We start from the raw sequence: 20236 nt of genomic DNA, 5'->3' as shown, positions 1-20236 counted from the left end.
AATTTCTTCGGAGGGTAAAAAAAAAAAAAAATAGTCATAAAAATAGTATCTAGCATAGCAGCCATTTAAAGAATATACTACTGTTGGCCACTGAAAATAACTTCATGGCCTAATGTGTAAGGGTTGTGTTTGTGGGCTAGATGATATCATACAATATCCAAGACTCACTTACTTTCACAGAATTAACTTTATTGTTAACATGTTCTTGAGTAATGGAATGTCGTATATAACATTTTAAGCTTTAGTCTTACCAGACAATGGTAAAACTGTTGAAACTAATTGCAACACAATAAAGTGTTTGGGTGGCATGTATATAAAAAGTATTTTAGACACATAGGGATTCAAGGAGTCCATATGAATCCATCAGTTAGTATTTTCTTCACCAAAACTGCTGTAGTTATTTTGCATAGTGATAATGTGTGGCATCTTGAACATTGTTACAGCAGAAATGGATGTTTGTTTACAGTTTCCTGCAAAAAGAAGAGAGAAGACTGTTAGAAACCCAAGGAAGGATATTGAACAAGATTGAATAAAAGTAACTTATGTAGTAGTTTTAATTTTGTGGAAACATTGTATCTTCCAATAATACTCCATTTGAAGGACAAGAGATGCATAAGAAAACAATCTATTTGATTCTTAATCTGCTTTAAGTTAACCTGTTTCTCCTGTAATTTATCAGTGATGACAATGATCTTGCACAACAGATGAATTATAGTACTGTATCTACAAGTCACATGGTTCAGGGTTTCTTCAGTCAGTTGGTCTTTGGATGGTTTATGTTCTGTTTATTTATTGACATATCTCAATGCAATTGAGTTAGTGCCTAATATGAAATTGCTATTAAAATATATTCAGAATATCATTACTAATGTAATATATAACTGTTTTGTTACTTCTTTAAAATAAATTAGAAATGATGACAATCAATTTAATAACATTGAATACATTTCTCTGATTACCTTCCAATTATTTTTAGGTGCTGGTCACATAAAATTTTGGAAAATGGCGAAGACTTTCACAGGCCTCAAGTTAATGGGTGTTTTAGGAAGATTTGGCAAAACAGAGATCTCTGACATTATTGGATTTTATCCTCTGCCAGATGAGCAGGTAAAAAATTATGCAGTTTGTGGTGAGTACTTATGGGCATAAATATCCTCTGCCAGATGAGCAGGTAAAAAATTATGCAGTTTGTGGTGAGTACTTATGGGCATAAATTTATTTGTCCTTTGAATCATTTTTGTATGAGACATGCATGTGGTGAGGCACAAACATACAAATGTTCATAATAGCCACATGACATCTCTTTATGTTTTATGTTGGTGGTATGTAACTCTTGAAGAACAATGTGCTATATTCTGGTATTCATTTTTGTTTAGTTGCCTACCTTTTTGCAGATAGAAAAAAACTTTTTTCTCTTTTTTGGTAGTAATTTTAAGCTTCGTGGAATCTCTTTGTGTATCTTGTATAGTTAGATGTTTAGTAAATGTGTCACTACCATAGTATAACCAGATTTAATTCTGCTATGTTCACAGTTTTAATTTTTTTCTTCATTAGAGGAAGTTGACTCTGCTTCCATTAGGCTTCAAACTTGTTACTAGCTGTATATTCAGTTTTCTTTAGGTTACATGTTATTATAAACAAATGTATTAAAACTAACAAATGGCTCAGAAAAGTTTTGTAGCACCTGCATGTCTGTCAGTGTGTTTGGGGTTACATCAAAGGAGAACAGGGAGGGATAGATTAAGCTGTGATGAACTAAAGAAGTAACTTTACTGTAAATAAAGATAAAACAATAACCAAAATAAAGGCAGTCCCTTCAAAAGTACACCTCTTCCTGTACATATGAAATCTAAATTTGCTGATGGGTTACATTCAGTACTGTGGCACTCAATACTGTGCAGTTTATGAGCTTCTCACCTTGGCATGTTGCCCGTAAAGTGCTCGAGAAGTTGATGCTGAACTCTGTCCCACTCTTTGGTGGCCACCCCCATTGAGATCATACAGTGTGTAGGGAGGTTTCCTGTGATGATGCTACAAGTTTCAACTTGATATCAAGCTGTCTCAATCAGGTTTGTATTAGTGGATACTGCTGTCCATTCCACTTGGTTGATTGCTGCCTCCTGGAGGAACGTACAATGTAGAATGTAGTTTGTTCCTCTCATAACGTAATGTACAGTTACAAATCAAAGATTTTTGTACTGGAGACATGTCAAATTACTTTGGAAAAATAACATTATAATAAGTCTCTGAGACTGCAGACGTGTGTGGAAGTTGCGTTTGCATGAGTGTGTGTGTGTGTGTGTGTGTGTGTGTGTGTGTGTGTGTGTGTGTGCGTGCGCGTGCACGTGTGTGTGTGTGTGTGTGTGTGTGTGTGTGTGTGTGTGTGTGTGTCTACTGCTAACAAAGCCATTAATGGCTGAAAGCTCTAATTGTGTGGATATTTTTATTGTGCCTATCGCAACTCAGCATCTCCGCTATATGATGAGATGGTGAGTAGCAACTTTCCTTCTCTGGTATTGTTACATTCCATACTGGATTTTTCATTGTTTGGTTATAATAATTAACATTTTTCAGCAAGCATTTCTGCATTTTTACACATGAAAAATTTGACAAGAACATATATAACATTATGGTCTTTTGCAGCTTGCAATACAATTTATACGATAATATTAACAATTTATTATACAATATGTAATCTTTATTGTTTCTTTTCTTTTCAAATTGCCAAAATGTCCTACATGAATTCTTCAATTGAATAATAACATTTTCCACTAGTGTATTAAATAACAACCTTTTTGTGGGTCAAACTCCATATTTAACAGATTTGTGTTATTTAATTTATTGTAAATTTTTAATCCCATGTGCTATGGTGTTTGAGGATAAAGTTTCAAATTATGAGAGGGAAATTTGAAACTGTGTCTGTGACGAGTACTGTAATTGTTGTTGAAATGAAAATTGTCAAGTGAGTTTTGATTTTTGTAGATGAAAATAAAAATTTCATGGATGTACAGAGAAGGAATGGTTAGTATTTTTAATTCTTTAAATAATGGATGACATGATGTTCTTTTTTGGACGAAACACATTTATTATTATTCTTTCTTGAAGTGTAAGTAATCTAGGGCTGTTCGTAGAGTTTCCCCAGAAAATTATTCCGCATCGAATTATAGTCTCAAAGTAGCTGTGGTAGACTATCTTTCTGGTGTCCATAAGCTAGGCTATTTAGTTTGTTTGCAAAGAAGTCTACATGTGGCTTCCAATTTAAATTTTTGTCAAGATTTAGACCTGGAAATTTTACATGACATGCTTCAGTCATTTCCTGATTGCCGTGCACTATTTTTATGGAAGATGATGATGATGTTTTAGCACTGAACTGCACTACTTTTGTTTTTGTGACATTGAGTTTTAATCCATTTTGCTGAAATCATAATTCTAGGTTTCGCATTATATTTTCCATTGTATCATGCATTTTTCTAAATCATCATTTTCAATTAAAACTGAGGTGTCATCAGCGAATAAAATGGAGTGAACATAAATGTTTAAATGTAAATCACATATGTACTGCAGAAAAAGATAAGACCCTAAAATTGAGCCCTGTTTGACCTCTGTACTAATCTTTTTCCTTTCCAAGAATGATTTTTTTCCCATTTGAATATAGAATAACTCTTTGTTTTCTTTCTGACAAATAAGATTTGAACCATTGCAATGCTCTGTCCATGATCCCATACCTCTCTAGCTTGTTTAGAAGTGGTAAGTAATTGACCGAGTCAAAAGTTTTGGTCAAATCACAGAAAATACCTGTGACTTTTTTACGCTTGTCTAAAGCAGAGCTTGTCTTTTCACTGAATTCCCTGATAGCATTTATTGCATTTTTTCCCCTTTTGAAATTGTAATTGATTTTTAACTATAATATTGTTTTCTGTAAGAAAGTTTTCAATATATTTTGCAACAGTCCTTTCTATCACCTTAGCAAAAACTGGCAGCAGGGAAATAGGGTGGTAATTTCCCATGTCATCTGGTGAACCTTTCTTGAACGACGGTCTTACTTCAGCATATTTTAACACATCTGGGAAGTATCCTTCCTCAAATGACTGATTAATAATTTTAGCCAATGGTTGAGAAATGATGTTATAAACAGCCTTGACTACAGTGGTTGGAATTTCATCCTACCCAGCTGATTTCATGTTTTTTAAAGACACTATAGCATTTTCTACATCTTTTGGGACAATTATTTTGCATGTTTTAAGGCTTGAATTTTGTTTTATATTTACAAAGTTGACATCTACCTTGTGCTGGTGGGCTGTATCTACTTCCGATTTTGCCACATTTATGAAGAAATCATTGAAACAGTTTGACATTTGAAAATGATCTATAATTATACCATTTTTAATTTTTATTTGGTCAATTTCTTGGCACTTGTTCTTTACTCCCAACTCAGATTTGATGTCACCCCAAATTGCCTTTGATTTATTTTGATGTTTATTAATATACAATTCATGGGCTGAGTACAGTGTGCTTGTGTTTTATCTTTGTGGATCCTTTGTTGAAATGTCGACTATAGGGTTGGACAGCAGGCTGCAGGAGAGATTTGAAGGGAAAAAACTGATGATAGTGTGTTGATCTGTGGCATGTTAGTGTAAAAGTTTCACTAAATCAGCTAAGTATATGTTGGACCTCCTTTGGTGAGGTGTAGTGCAGCAATTCAATGTGGGATGGACTCAAGAAGTCATTGGAAGTCCCCTGCAGAAATATTAAGCCATCCTGCCTTTGTAGCCGTCCATAATTTCAAAAGTGTTGCTGCTGCAGGAGTTTGTGCATGAACTGACCTCTCAGTATGTCCCATATATTTTCGACAGAATTCATCCTGGGCAACCTGGGTGGCCAAATCATTCGCTTGAATTGTCCAGAATGATCATCTTCAAACCAATTGCAAAAGTTGTGGTCTGATGACATTGTTATTTAGAAATGTGAAGTCCATGAACGGCTGCAAATGGTTTCCAAATGGTTCAGTTGGACCAGAGGATCCAGTTCCTTCCATGTAAACACAGCCCCCACCATTACGGAGCCACCACCAACTTGCGCAGTGCCTTATTGACAACTTGGGTCCATATCTTCATAGGGTCTGCGCCACACTGAAACCCTACCATCAATTATTACCGACTGAAATTGTGACTCAACTAACCAGGCAATGGTTCTCCAGTCATCAAGTGTCCAACTGATATGGTCACTGGTCCAGGAGAGGCACTGCAGGCAATGTCGTGTTGGTCAGCTGCTGCCATAGCCCATTAACAACAAATTTTGCTGCATTGTGCTAATGGACATGTTGGTCATAGGTTCCACATTGAATTTTGCAGTTATTTCAACCATTGTTGCTTGTCTGTTAGCACTGACAACTCTATGCAAACACCGCTGTTCTCAGTTGTTAAGTGAAAGCTGTTGGCCACTGCGTTGTCTGTGGTGAGAGATAATGCCAGAAATTTGTTATTCTTGACACACTTTTGACACTGTGAATCTCAGAATATTGAATTCCCTAACAGTTTCCAAAATGGAATGTCCCATGTGTCTAGCTCCAACTACCATACCACGTTCAAAGTCTGTTGATTCCCATTATTCGACCATAATCATGTTGGAAACCTTTTCACCTGAATCACCTGAGTACAAATGGCTGCTCCATCAGTGCTCTGCCCTTTTATACCTTATGATACTATCGCCACTTGTATATGTGCATATGGCTATCCCAGAACTTTTGTCTTCTCAATTAGAAGCTCATTGCCTTTCCCACATTATCTTTCACAGGTTGTGTCAAAACTCTTGTGACTTGATAAATTGCTAATGTCAAATACTTATGAGTACCATAGAAAGTCTGCACTATATGGCAAATCCCAAACTAAATTTGTGCTTTCTGAGAATTTTTGCAGTAGCGTCTTCATGCAGAGAGTTGTTCCTCTTAATTTCCATGTATTGTGTGTTGAATCATATTTGTTTTTGTTCATTTCCTTTCTTATATGTAAACTGTATGTAAATTGAATGGGTTTGGCAAAGATAAATTAATGAGTTGTTTTGTGGCAAGGATAATATTTTGATACATCTGTATGAAACAAGAAATTTGCTCTTCAATTTATTGATTCTTGTACCTGTAAGTGGAAGCGTATGGACACATGCTTGGATCCATCATACCAGCATTGTTAAAAATATGTATTTCACCTGTACATTAAAAGTATTATGAAAAGTTATTAGGAAAGCAAAATTTATTTTTACATTGAAGATGTCCACCTCTATGTGTTCATCATTTGCTTGCTCCCGAGATCCTGCAGCAAGAGATTCAGAGCGGACAGAGGAAATTTGCATGAACAGCGGAGGAGTGATCCTGCATTGATGTTGTCACAATCAAGACAAAGCTTCAAATGTCAAGTATTATCGTTTGGACTGAACGTAAGTGCAGGTGTATTTATGTCTGCTCTGGACAAACTGCTAGGGCCCAAACTTTTGAGTAAGTTAACAGTATACATGAACGACCTTTTAATTACCACACCCACTTGGGTAGAACACTTAAGATTAATTGAACAAGTATTGAGCCGCTTTTCCGAACATGGAGTAACAGCAGATTTCAAGAAATATAATTTCAGACAAGAAAAGGTAAAATTTTTAGGTCATATAATATCTTTGGATGGCATACTACCAGATCCTAAAAAAACTTGCTGCCATTAGGAGTTCTCCTGCTCCTCAAAACAAGGTGCAGTTAAAGGCATACTTAGGCCTAGACTCATTTTTCAGGAAATTCGTCCCTAACCAACTTATGGACAGTGATGTTTTAGTCTATCTTGTCTGGAAAAACAGACCTTGGTTATGGGACAGACAATGTCAAACCGATTTCGAGAACATCAAGCAAGCTTTATTAAATGCTAACATTTTATCTCAACCAGACATGAAGAGGGATTTTTGTTTATGCACCCACACGTCTTCTCATGGTCTGGGTGCATGCCTTTTTCAGATGGTAGAAGAAGAGGGAAAACTAAAGTAATTAGCTTTGCCAGCGGCACCTTATCCAAAGCTGAAAGTTCATATTCAGTTACAGTGTTGGAGGATTTGACTGTAATTTGGTCCTTTAAAAAGTTTGAATATTTCCTTAGAGGTAAACACATGATAGCATACTGTAACCATCATTCCATATCGCTTTGTTAACTTGTAAATTGCAACACCGACGGATAGCCAGGTTGTGTATGTATCTTCAAGAATTCAATTTTGAAATAGTGTACATAAAATGAAACCAAAACATAATAGCTGATGCTCTTCCTGGAATACCACAAGGTTAGAGGAATTTAACACTCTTGCAGAGCAGAAAGATCAAATAAGAACTGTGTTGATGGAAGACAAAACACTCCGACCATACTATGTCCACATGTGTAAACACATGCAGCAATTACAGCAGGAAGACATGTGCTGCAGTAAGACAAGAGCAAAACTTTTGCAAAACGGTGATGAAAAGTTAAAAAGGTTTTTCACTATTCACAAAGGTGTTCTGTTCCATAGGAACCATCCCAAACAAGTACAACGGCACGTATGTTTGCCTGAGGAATATGTGGATTATTTTATCTTATACACACACAATACTTAGGGCCATTATGGCACTTCATAATGCACAGACAAAATAGGTAAATATGGTTATTTCTCCAACCTTAGATGAAGAGTACTACGGGTGGAAAGAAAGTGTATTGTCTGCCAGAAAGCAAAACATTCTAACATCTCCAAACAGATTGAAATACATCCAATTGTGGCTAAAAAACCTCTATAATAGATGTCATTGGATGTGGTTGGACACTATCACAGAAATAGAGGGGGGGGGGGAGTAAAGTTTATAGTAGGTCTGTATGGTATTTGCACCAAATACGTAAAACTGTATGCTGTACAGAACATTACAGCCAGTTCAATTATAAGACAAATCAAAGAGGATTATTTTGCAAGAGCAGGAAAACTATAAGTCCTGTTAACAGATAATGCCTCATATTTTGTTGGGTGTAAATGTAAAGAGTTTGTTGATTCCAACCAAATCGAACACATTTTAGTATCCAAATTTCATCCCAAAACTTCCCCCATAAAAAGGAAGTTAAAGGAATTCGACAGGTTTGTGAGGGCCTATATACTTCATAAATGTACCAAATTGACTGAATATGTTGTGCCTTTCTTACAAGTTGTTAACAACCTTCTCCATACATTAAATGGATTTACACCAAATGAGCTGATGTCAAATTGCAAACAAGTAGATGACTGGGAGACACCTTTGCCCAAGATACCAATACTGGAATTATCACTGGAGGATAAAATACGACAAGTGGTAATCACCTTCGAAACCTGAGCTAAATACAGGAAAGGAATTTATGACAGAAAGCTGAAATATACAACATAACTTTGTATAGGACAAAAGGTATTACTTAGAACACATCCCAAATCTACAAAAATTTGAAAACTGAATCGTAAGTAGCAACTACTATACACTGGACCACACATAATACTAAAACCACACAGGCTTGAGAACATTTATATATTGAAGAAGGGCTGTATACCCTCAAAGTTGTATATATGTGTAATAATATTAGATTTAGGCTGCTGGAAAGTCACACTCCAAAATTTATGTTGTTAGTTGTGAAGAAAAATTTTTATTTGTGTTTTTTCTTATATGTCGATGTGTAAACGATAAGATGAGTGATGGTAACAAGGAAGAATTTTACTTTTATGTGTCTAGAGACCACAATACTCTAAATACCAATGCTTTGCCTTGCAATTAGCCCAATTGTAGACAAATAAATGAAGTTGTGAAATACGTGCAATGCAATACACAACACACCGTGATGCAAGTGATATCAGAGTGATGCAGTGCATGCACATTGGAGAGCAAACTAGTGAACAAACCACAAGCGACAGACAGGCACAGCTGGAAGGGCTGGAGCCCCCCAAAACAAACAAACTTTATGAGCTACCGCCCGGACTAGAATTAGTAAAGCCTATTGAATAAACAGGGACATGGAAAATTAAGAGAGAATCTATACTGCAACTACGACTACGTACACAACAACCACGCACACACACACACACACACACACACACACACACACACACACACACACAAAGATAAGCTAAGGGATTATATACACAGGAAAGGGATGTTAAACTACTAGATATTTGTTTAAGCTATGCTACTATATACATTATATCTATATAAGTACAATATTTGCACATTTGAGTATTTAAAGTACATGAGTACATGTACTAATTGTACTTGATGGTCAAGAAAAATCTTGCTGCAGGTAAACAAGCAAGTACAGTATAAATGGTAAACTGAATAAGAGGTCGCACCACACCTCTAATACGCTTTATCTCTCAGATTTATAAGGTGAGTAGAGTTGCACACATGACATTAAATAGGTTTTGTGATAGCACGACTGCACAGTGAAGTGAATGAATACATGGTTGAATATATGAAAAAGGTATTAGTAACCATCAAGCAGTTAAATACTTCTCTATGGAGATTTAGTTTTAAGTTAGTATTAAGTTTTTTCTTCCAGGGAATAATGCATTGACACGTCTTAGAGTGAAGAAAGATAAAAGCTTGTAGAGTGTTAGATACCATAAAAACATAACAAAGAATTGCAGCACAAGTAAATATCGTTATAAGTTTATGATACATATCAATGTGATAGTATGGAAGTATGTGAAGAAGATAACAGTTGCAGTACATCACATATCACGATGCTGAACTAGGGCTGAGTACTACCAAATAATCAAGGGTTCAAAACCTAACTACTGTGAGTGTCGACTACACATGAATTACTTTGAAATTTTTATGCATGTGTGTTACTTACGTAAACAGTGTTTTATGCTCATTATATGTAATATATCATATTGATGGTACAACTCTGTAAACCTCAGCACATGAAATGGTTATCCTTTATGCAGTGAACATAACAAGTAAATACTGAGCTGCACTTTTAAACACTGAATAAGTATTTGGTATGATTGCTATCATCAGATTTGAATTGTGTCTATAAACAACAAACTACTTTTTTATCGAGATCACAGTTAACTCTATTAACGAGATGTAACTGAGACAATAAATGCCTTTCTGCGGAATTTCCTCAACCCTGTAGTGTGTAGATCCTTCCTAGAGAATGCTAGAGAGGTGATGCCACACATAGTTATCTGAGCGGCACGTAGTATCTATTATAGCGACTATTGTTTACATTTGCGACTCTTTTGAATTGATAAATATGCTCCCACAAGAAGTCATTGTAAATTGAAATGAAGTGTATATCAATTTAGGCCATAAATGAAAACAGAATCTATTGTTCTACGAATGTTATATGAAGAATGCATAACCAAATGAGAGTAAAATGTATACTCATATAATTGGAATCGAATAATGTAACAAAAATGAAAACAAAATGACAAGCAATGGCACTTTGTATAAAAAGGGGAGAGAATAGGTTACAGACTGTGATGTATATGAGCAACGATAATAGCATGGCAGTAAATGAATAGGATGAGTGTATTTTGTAATTGTATTTGTATTTTACTATGTTGTGGGTACAGCATGTGAAAAGGACACTACAGGAACTTTATGTAATGCAACTTTATGACAGACACTCAAAAACAAAATGCAAAAACATACAAAACATGGCTGCAAAGTGTTAAGTGTGTGTGTGTGATAAAACAATATGTGGGTGTGCGCGTGATAAACCAAAAATGGCAATACTTCATGTAACATGAATTTTCTGTGCTCGACAACAACATGAAGGTGGAAAGCAACTTACCTTGTCAATGGATGTTGGATGTACAGCTGATCTCTGTTTTGAAGAAGTGAGAGTGATGAGGTGAAATAAATTCCTTGGGCTGCTCATATGGAAACCAATTGTCACTGCATCAAAGATTTAACAAAAGATCGCACCGCTGAACACGAACTTAATAAATTTGTGCAGTGAAAGCTACTGTAAATGCACGACACGGGCACACTGGCCTTGTATTGCACATGTGAGAGCGAACTTGGACAATAACGGATGTTGCACTGTGCGTGCGTGCTTCACGAGCTAAACACTGTGCAGATTCTGACTGACAACAAAGGGACTATGTGATTACAGCGAGCAATTTGTTAGGAGATTAAACCTATGTATGTGTGCGTTAACAGTAGCTGACATGCCCATATGAATTCGTAACTCCAGTGGCTGAAAATAAAGGCTATGCCCATTCCGGCCAGGATTATCAACCTTCAAAAAGATAAATAAGCACAGACATTGGTCACCTCCATATGATGTCAGTGCACAGTGGGGGACAATTGTATTGAATCATGTAATTTTTTTGTTCTTATCTTGTCATATACACACATCAAAAAAAATTTTGAATCGCCTCGGTTCCAAGAGCTCCAGAACCTGTACAGAAAATTGGAATAGAGGTCAACATAAACATCATTTCAGTCCTTTTTTATTGCTCATGAAAACCACACATTGCATGTTGTACCACCATACAGTGAGACCTTCAAGGTGGTGGTCCAGATTACTGTATACACCAGTACCTCTAATACCCAGTAGCATGTCCTCTTGCATTGATGCATTCCTGTATTCATCATTGCATACTATCCACAAGTTCATCAAGGCATTGTTGGTCCAGATTGTCCCACTCCTCAACGGCAATTTTGTGTAGATCCCTCAGAATGGTTGGTGGGTTACATAATCCAAAATAGCCCTTTTTGATCTATCCCAGGCATGTTCAATAGGGTTCATGTCTGGAGAACATGCTGGCCCCTCTAGTTGAGTGATGTCATTATCGTGAAGGAAGTCATTCACAAGATGTGCATGATAGGGTGCACATTGTCATCCATGAAGATGAACGCTTCGCCAATATGCTGCCGATATGGTTGCACTATCAGTCGGAGGATGGCATTCATGTATCATACAGCTGTTACGGTGCCTTCCATGACCACCAGTGGCATACGTCGGCCCCACATAATGCCACTCCAAAACAGTAGGGGTTCTCCACCTTGCTGCACTCACTGGACATTGTGTCTAAGACATTCAGCCTGAGCGGTTGTTTCCAAACACAACTCCAACGATTGTCTGGTTGAAGGCATATGCGACACTCATCAGTGAAGAGAACGTGATGCCGATCCTGAGCAGTCCATTTGACATGTTGTTGGGCCCATCTGTAACGCACTGCATGGTGTTGTGTTTGCAAAGATGGACCTCGCCATGGACATCAGGAGTGAAGTTGCACATCCTGCAGCCTGTTGCACACAGTTTGAGTCATAACACGATGTCGTGTGGCTGCACAAAATGCATTATTCAACATAGTGGTTTTGCTGTCAGGATTCCTCCGAGCCATAATCCGTAGGTAGCGGTCATCCACTGCAGTAGTAGCCCTTGGGCGACCTAAGCATGGCATGTCATCGACAGTTCCTGTCTCTACACTCCTCCATGTCCGTACAACATTACATTGGTTCACTCTGAGACTCCTGGACACTTCCCATGTTGAGAGTCCTCCCTGGCACAAAGTAACAACGCAGACACTACAGAACCGCAGTATCGACCGTCTAGGCAAGGTTGAACTACAGACAACATGACTTGTGTACCTCCTTCCTGGCGGAATGACTGGCACTGATAGGATGTTGGACCACCTCTGTCTAATAGGCACTGCACATGCATGGTTGTTTACATCTTTGGGCGGGTTTAGTGACCCCTCTGAACAGTCAAAGGGACTGTGCCTGTGATACAAAATCCACAGTCAACATCTATCTTCAGGAGTTCTGGGAATTGGGGTGATTTCAAAACTTTTTTTGATGTGTGTATATAAGCTATACGTAAACTGAATGAGTTATAGACACTACCAAAGGTAAATTAACGAGTTGTTTTGTGGCAAGAATAATGTTTTGATACATCACTAAATGTCTGTATGAAACAAAGTATGAAATATGCTCCTCAATTTATTAATTCCTGTATCTTCACCTGTTTTTTTCTATCAGTGGTAGCGTTCACGCGTATGCTTGGATCCGCCATACTGCATTGTTAAAAATGTGTATTTCAACAGTACATTAAAAGTGTTTAGAAAAGTTATTATAAAAAAAATTTATTTATACATTGAAGAAGTCCACCACTATCTGTTCATCATTTCACTCGCCGCTGAGATCCTGCATCAAGAGGTTCGGGACAGACGGGAGTAATTTGTGCGAACAATTTGGGGGGGGGGGGGGGGGGGGGGATGATCCTGCATTGACATTGTCACAGTCAAGACTACACACAATGGAATTAATGTGAAGCAGTGCGTAACAGAAATTATGAATATTGACCTTGAATGTATTGATATTGGAGTGTGTTGATATGGGTATCAGTTCACCCAGGATTGTGCACAGATTCATAAATTACCTTCAAATGTCAACTATTCTTTCGAATCAATTTTCCCAGTTATTCAAGCAGTTATTAATCAATGTGCACCATCTCCCCACATACCACTATTCAATAACTACATGACTGAAAAGAATATTTTTGAGAATTTTTGTGAGCTTGTTTTTTTCATGCAGCATTTATTACCTAGTAAATCAGTGCTTATGAAGTACAGTTGTGTATTCTGTAGACATTGGCGGCAGTATCTTGTTCAAAAAGCTATTTTCCATGTGTAGTGTTTGCAGTAGGTACTAATGTGATTACTGAGAGAGAGAGAGAGAGAGAGAGAGAGAGAGAGAGAGAGAGAGAGTACTAATGAATCAGATCAAGTCTAGCACCCATGTGACAGATATTTACACAGTTGTGATTGATTAGAATTCTCTTGTGGTGTCTCAAGTTTGAAAATTATTTTTGTTTTTGTAATTAAATGTTTTTATGGTTTTCTATGAATAAATCCAAGTATTGTTTGGAAATTAGCTCGTAAAATATTGCATGGGTTCTGAGCCTACCACTTTCATTTGCAACATAAATTACAGAATGGTTATTAGCCACATCTACTTTAATAATCAAGAATCAAGCCTTGCATCTAATTATTGTAATTGCGTGTCATAATGCTTTTATAAAGAGTGACCAAGAAAAATATAATCTCATGAAGATAAGCATCTGTAACTGTGCACAGTACTCACCTTTCCTTTACAACAAGTCTTATTATGTCTTTTTTGGTTCATAGACCAGCTGCAAACTCAGTCATTTAATGTACATTACTTGTTTCACTGTAAATAAAATCTCCTTCAGGTCTGCAGGCTCCTATGAAATAGAAATGTTATACTAGCTACAGAAACTGTTGCTGTAAAGAAAAGTATTAAAATTCAAATTTTCTTTGTAATGGCGGCTGTCTTGTAGCTTCTGCAATGCTGTGTTGTCTTCACTGCCCAGAATGCTAGAGTTCTTTTAAATGCTTCGTTGTTTGACACAGGGCAGTTACAACCATGAAATGAAAGCATTAAATAACAGTTTAGGTAAAAATCTATTTCACAACCAATAACAGACTATACAGTGATACAGACCTGGTGATATTATAACAACAGCAGTCAGAGAAAGGGCACCAGTACACATCTGTTGTTTATCTTCTATTGATACCTTAATTTTAGTTGATTGCATTGGTATTTTTAAAAGAAAATGATTAGTTTCATGTTCCATAGATCATCTGCACGATAAATCATAATGATGTGAAATGAGTCATTTCACATTAACAGCCCAAGTTAATTTGTAAATATGGCTACATGGTAACATGTATAAGTTTTGGGTTTTCTTTTATTTTTGTTTCTCTTTTTCCCAGAAAAAAGTGAGTTAGTAATTGGTGCACACCCCTTTTTACGCAATACAGTAGTAAAAATTCTTCTATGGAGTAGAAGGCATTATGAAGGAGAAACTTTTTCAGTTTGTTTCGAAATTTTACTGTACTATCTGTAGACATTATATCACTAGGTAAATTATCGAAAATTTTAGTTGCAGCATCACGCAGCCCTTTTTGTGCTAAAGACAACCTCAATGTGGAGTAATGAATGTCACTGTTCCTTCTGGTATTGTAATTACATACATCATTATTCCTTTGGAACTGTGGCATATTATTTACAACAAACTTCATGAGGGAATAAATATACTGTAAAGCAGTGGTCAGGATGTCCAGCTCCTTAAAAAGATGTCTATAAGGTGATCTTGCATGCCATATATTATTCTTAAAGCACATTTTTGAGCAATGAAGACTTCCTTAAAGATGAGTTTCATATCCTAGAACGTTATACCATAAGACATTATTAAATGAAAATATGCCAAATATGTCAACTTACCTATTTGTCTCTTCCCAAGATTTGCAACGATTCTAAGTGCAAATGTGACTGAACTACGTTGTTTGAGGAGTTTCAAAAACAATTTTGAAGTTACCACCATATCATTATTCCCACCCCATATGTTATACTTATCATTGGTGGAGTACCTCTATATGTGCAGAACAGAATACATTGTTTCTTTGTAAAATTGAGGGTGAGACCATTCACAGAAAACCTAATGTTGCTTTTAAGAACATTGTTTAGCACTACTTCTGTTCTGAATGTATGCTTGGATTGATTACAATGCAAATGCCATCTGAAAAATGAACAAATTCTGCTTGTTGGATGTTAGATGGAAGAACATTTACATATATGAGGAATAATGGTGGACCTAAGATTGAGCCCTGGGGAACCCCATACATGAATCTTTATTTTTTCCCAGTCAGAACACTGTCCGTAAATTGGATGAATTACTAAGTACAACTTCCTGAATTTTTGGAAAACTCCAGGTAGGACTATCAACAATGTAGGAAAAGACAGATCGCTACTTACCATAAAGACACATTAAGTTACAGACAGGCACAATTAATGATAACTGATGAATGCCGTGGCCGAAAGCTATATGTAAGTGTCTTTTAACTGTGCCTGTTTTGGTTAAATGTGACATTGTTCATTGGTTAGCTATACCATCAGTCCCATAAAACTTTAATTTATCTAGGAGAATATTGTGATTCACACTGTCAAATGCTTTAGATAGGTCACAGGAAATTCCAACTGGCACTTTTTTATTATTTAATGCTTGTAAAATTTGTTGAGTGAACATGTGAATTGCACTCTCAGTAGAGCAACTCCTCTGAAATCCAAACTGTTATTTGCTGAAGATATTGTAGCTCAAGTGAGATACTATTGTAGAATACATCACCTCAAAAATTTTGGAGAACATGTCAGCACTGAAAGAGGTCAGTAGTTACTGGCATCTAAACCTTTATTTCTGAGAGGATATAAAATATTCTTAATTTCAAAAGGAGAAGTTTGTAATATATTCATATGACTGAATTTTGGAAAATCCAGCATGGAATAATGCAGTATTATGGAAAGGCTAGATTACTACTCACCACATATTGGAGATGCTGAGTCACAGATAGACTTAACAAAAAGAGTTGTCAAACAAGTAAACTATTGCCCAGGCCAAAAAGGTCTTCATCAGAACTAGACAACTTACACACAAGCACTCACACAAATGCAACTCATGCACACATGACCACAGGCTGCTAAGGCCAGACTGTGGGCAGCAGCACGTGATGGGAGAAGCAATCTGGGTAGTGGGATAAGAAGGAGGCTGAGGTGAGGAGGGGAGGGATAGCAGAGTGGGGGTGGGGGATGGTAAAATGCTGCTTGTGAGAGTATACTGGGATGAGGTGGAAGGGAGGTAGGGCAGCTGGGTGCAGTTGGGACAGTTGAAAGGTTAGACGGGAGGGTGAAAGGGGGGGGGGGGGCAGAGGAAAAGGAGAAAAGTAAAAAGACTGAGTGCGTATGTGGAATAGATAGCTGTGTAGTGCTGAAGTGTAAACAGAGAAGGGGATAGGTGAATGTAGGACAATAACTAACAAAGGTTGTGGCCAGGAGGGTTACAGGAACTCTCCCTGAACCATATCCTACGTTCTTGTTGAGACCAGGGTAATTACAGGAACTCTGCCCGCATATATCCTACGTTCCCTGGAGTTATTAATTATTCTAACTTATTTCCAATAAGGAATGTCCATACTGTAAGCCACCTTATCCTAACAACTGTGCATCATGATCAGAGAGAGCATTTTTTACTGGGTAAACAGTTAGTTTCTTGCTTTGAGTTTCATCCAAGAAAACGTTGTCAGTTAGGATCCTACTGTCTTCAACCAGCTGTGCTGAAAGTTAATTATTAAGATGAAACTGTAGCTCAACTTGTTTTCTTTCTTAATATGTGTAACAACTCTCCCTTTTATCATAATAATTCTGCATCAGTAATATGCTAGACTGCAATTTTTATATGTAACTTTTCTAACCCTGTGGTTATGTGGTGCTCAGATAGACACAGGAGGCTATATTTTTAGAGCTGTCTAAATTTTCTAATTAGACAAGAACCTCTTCTACCTTATTACTCAGTCCGCTAATATTTCGATAAAGTAAGCTACTCTTACTTTTCTGTGCATTCTAAAGTATTTTATGGCACTCTTTTATTATTTTGACTTCTTCTCATCATCTTAAGAAACAGAGACATATTTACAATGCACTACTACTTCTCATGAAGCTTGACCATGAATGCAGTAACTTACCATGTATATAACAGGATTTTTATGTCCTTGAATCTGGAAAATCAGATAATTTGCAGGAGTGCATAAAAAGGTATATTCTAAATTTTATTTTGATTGGTAAGGATACTGTACTTCTTACTAATTCTAGATGTGAAATTCTTGAATAACTCTGCACTAGCTTGCATAATCTTACTTTGATTTCTAGCCAAAGATGCAAAGTCTACATGAAAATTGATTTTGTGTTTCGAATTGTGATTGTGGAAATACCTTAAGATGAAACTGATTTTTACTATCAGCAATAAGAATCCCAATATTCTTAAAAAGACCTTCAGCAAGATGTACAGTTGTCTACTTAACACAATATTATTATTGCTCAGTTCTATTGAAATGATACTTTATTTAATCTAGGTGCAGTGTCTGAGAAGATAAGTCCAGGGCAACATGATTTGAAAATACACAAAAGAAGCAAACACTCTTGTCTTTGAGTCAACACACAGAGATAGTGCTAAGAGCAAAATATGCTAAACTGAGCTTCTTGTGACTCATTTATCTGTGTATTGACTCCATTTAGATTTTTTATGCAACAGGATACCAAGGAATGTTACACATAATGTTATATTTAATGAATGACCATTTACACTTACTTCTGGTGCTAGCAAGATCTTTATGCTTTTTGAAATAGTGAAGAGTTACTGTCTTTTCCTTGAACCAGTTGTAGACCTGTTCAACCATTGTGACTGTTTGGTTTTTGTTTTGAAGCTTTCATTCCATTCATACAAATGGAGTGTCATTAATGTCATAACATTTTATTTTGTCAAGAATTGTATTATTCTCCTCAGAGTCAAAGAGTTTGACAAGAATAAAGAACATGCCAAGACAATAATTCTTCTTGTTTAACTCTGTCAGGACTTCATTTGTGAAGTATGTAATGACTTCCTTTGTGGAGAATCTTTTATAAAGGCCTATTGAGAGGCAGTTAACAAGTAATGTTCAAGAAAATGAGTCAGTATTCTGTCGTAGGGCACATACTCAAAAGCTTTTGAAATATCTTGAGAAAATCAAGTGAGTCTGTATTTAGAGGTGTTTTCTTATTTCTGGTTTTATAAATAAGTATTACTACAGAATGCTGAAGTGTTCTGGTAACATGCCCTGAGTCATTGACTGGCTATAAAGAAAACTTAAGGATAGTCATATCAAATCAACACAATATTTGTTCTTTTTAATGATCTTATGAATTTTGTAAAATCATTTTGTGTTATGTTTTTGCAACTAATACCTTTACTGGTGCATCAGCATCTGAAAAGGTAAATATAGTGCATTTGTATTTTATTGCTTATTAGTGGATGCAGTTTTTGTTGTCACCATGAGAACTACTCATTTGATTTGTTGGCCAATGATTTCAATGACTCAGTTTTATTTAAAACATCACTATTTCTGTTTGTTTCATGTTTAATAATATTTCAGATTGTCTTTGCTTTATTGATAGAGTGTTTTATTTTTTGAGCACAGTGCATATCTATTTGAATTGCCGTCAGTTGTCCATCTAGGTGCCGTTTGTTCATGTAACATGATATTTAGATATTGTGTCTTGCTGTCATCTTCATGTAATACCTATGTAATGAGGGTCTTCACTGTAACACACCTCCTTTATAGCCTTATTACTCCCAACCCCTTCCTCCACCACCTTCTTGAAAACCATGTCAGAGATGAGGTAACCAAATGTTGGGTGTGAACTTCGTTCACTCAGTGCTCCTGCTGCTCCTTTCAGGTGTGGAAGTTGCTACTCTGCCAACATCATGACATTAATTGGCATAGTGCTAGGTCTCATGCTCTACTATGAGTGAAGCCACTATCTCTGTTGGTCAGGCCATTGGCCACTCATATTTCAGCAGCCTTCTACAGCACATATTCCCAAAATGTAGAGGTGTATCTCAACACTCCTGTTTCTTCATGTATCATTGAGTCCACTGTAGCCATGCGAAAGTCATTGACCGCAAATTTTGTTAGCTGCTTAAGTTTTTTCTGTCTCCTGCGCTTCATGCAGCTTTCTTCAAATGTTCACAGAGTTTGCCTGATGTATGCCGTACTACATTTGCATGGTATATGGTAGCCACCCATTTTATGAAGCCCCAAGTCATCTTTCACTGTACCTAATAGTGCATGTGTTTGCAGAACTGGACAGAAAATGCATTTAGTATTATGTTGAGCCAGGATTGTGCAGATTTTGTTCGGTGCTTTGTTAGCCTATGGCAGGTATGCCATTGTCTTATCATCGTCATCATGTTCTATTTGCTAGACCCGTACGTTGTGCCTGAAAGCATATCAGATTTGTCTGCCACCATATTCTTTCTTCTTGAATCTGCACTTAAAAGTGTTTGAGCTCTCAGGGTAGGTTGTTTTCATCTGATATTGCATGGGCCCTGTTGACAAGTTTAATGATCGCACCTATTTTGCTGTGAAGAATGGTGGCTGCTGGAGGTACAGAGCTGCAAATTGGAGTGGGTGGCTTTCCTGTACACACTGTGTCCCATAGTGCCATCTGCTTTGCACTTGAGTAAAACATCCTAAACAACAGGGGACTCAATGAAATATTAATAAACAGGAGTTTTGAGGCATACCTCGTCATTTTGGGAGTGTGTTCCATAGGAGGCTATTGAAATATGAATGACCAGTATCTTCATTTCTAGTACAGCTCTCA

The 20236-nt window shown here is 36.7% G+C and overlaps 1 protein-coding gene across 1 annotated transcript in view; it reads left to right on the top strand.

Moving 5' to 3' along the window:
- LOC126416999 (cilia- and flagella-associated protein 44-like) overlaps positions 1-20236 on the top strand; it is a 582681-nt gene that overhangs the window by 131665 nt on the left and 430780 nt on the right. Inside the window, exon 5 of the mRNA XM_050084886.1 lies at positions 977-1107. Coding sequence (XP_049940843.1) covers positions 977-1107 — 131 coding nt within the window. The remainder of the gene's footprint in view (positions 1-976; positions 1108-20236) is intronic.

Source organism: Schistocerca serialis, chromosome 8, assembly GCF_023864345.2.
Source record: "Schistocerca serialis cubense isolate TAMUIC-IGC-003099 chromosome 8, iqSchSeri2.2, whole genome shotgun sequence".
Taxonomy (NCBI): Eukaryota; Metazoa; Arthropoda; class Insecta; order Orthoptera; family Acrididae; genus Schistocerca; species Schistocerca serialis.
This window is presented reverse-complemented; position numbering and strand designations above follow the sequence as displayed.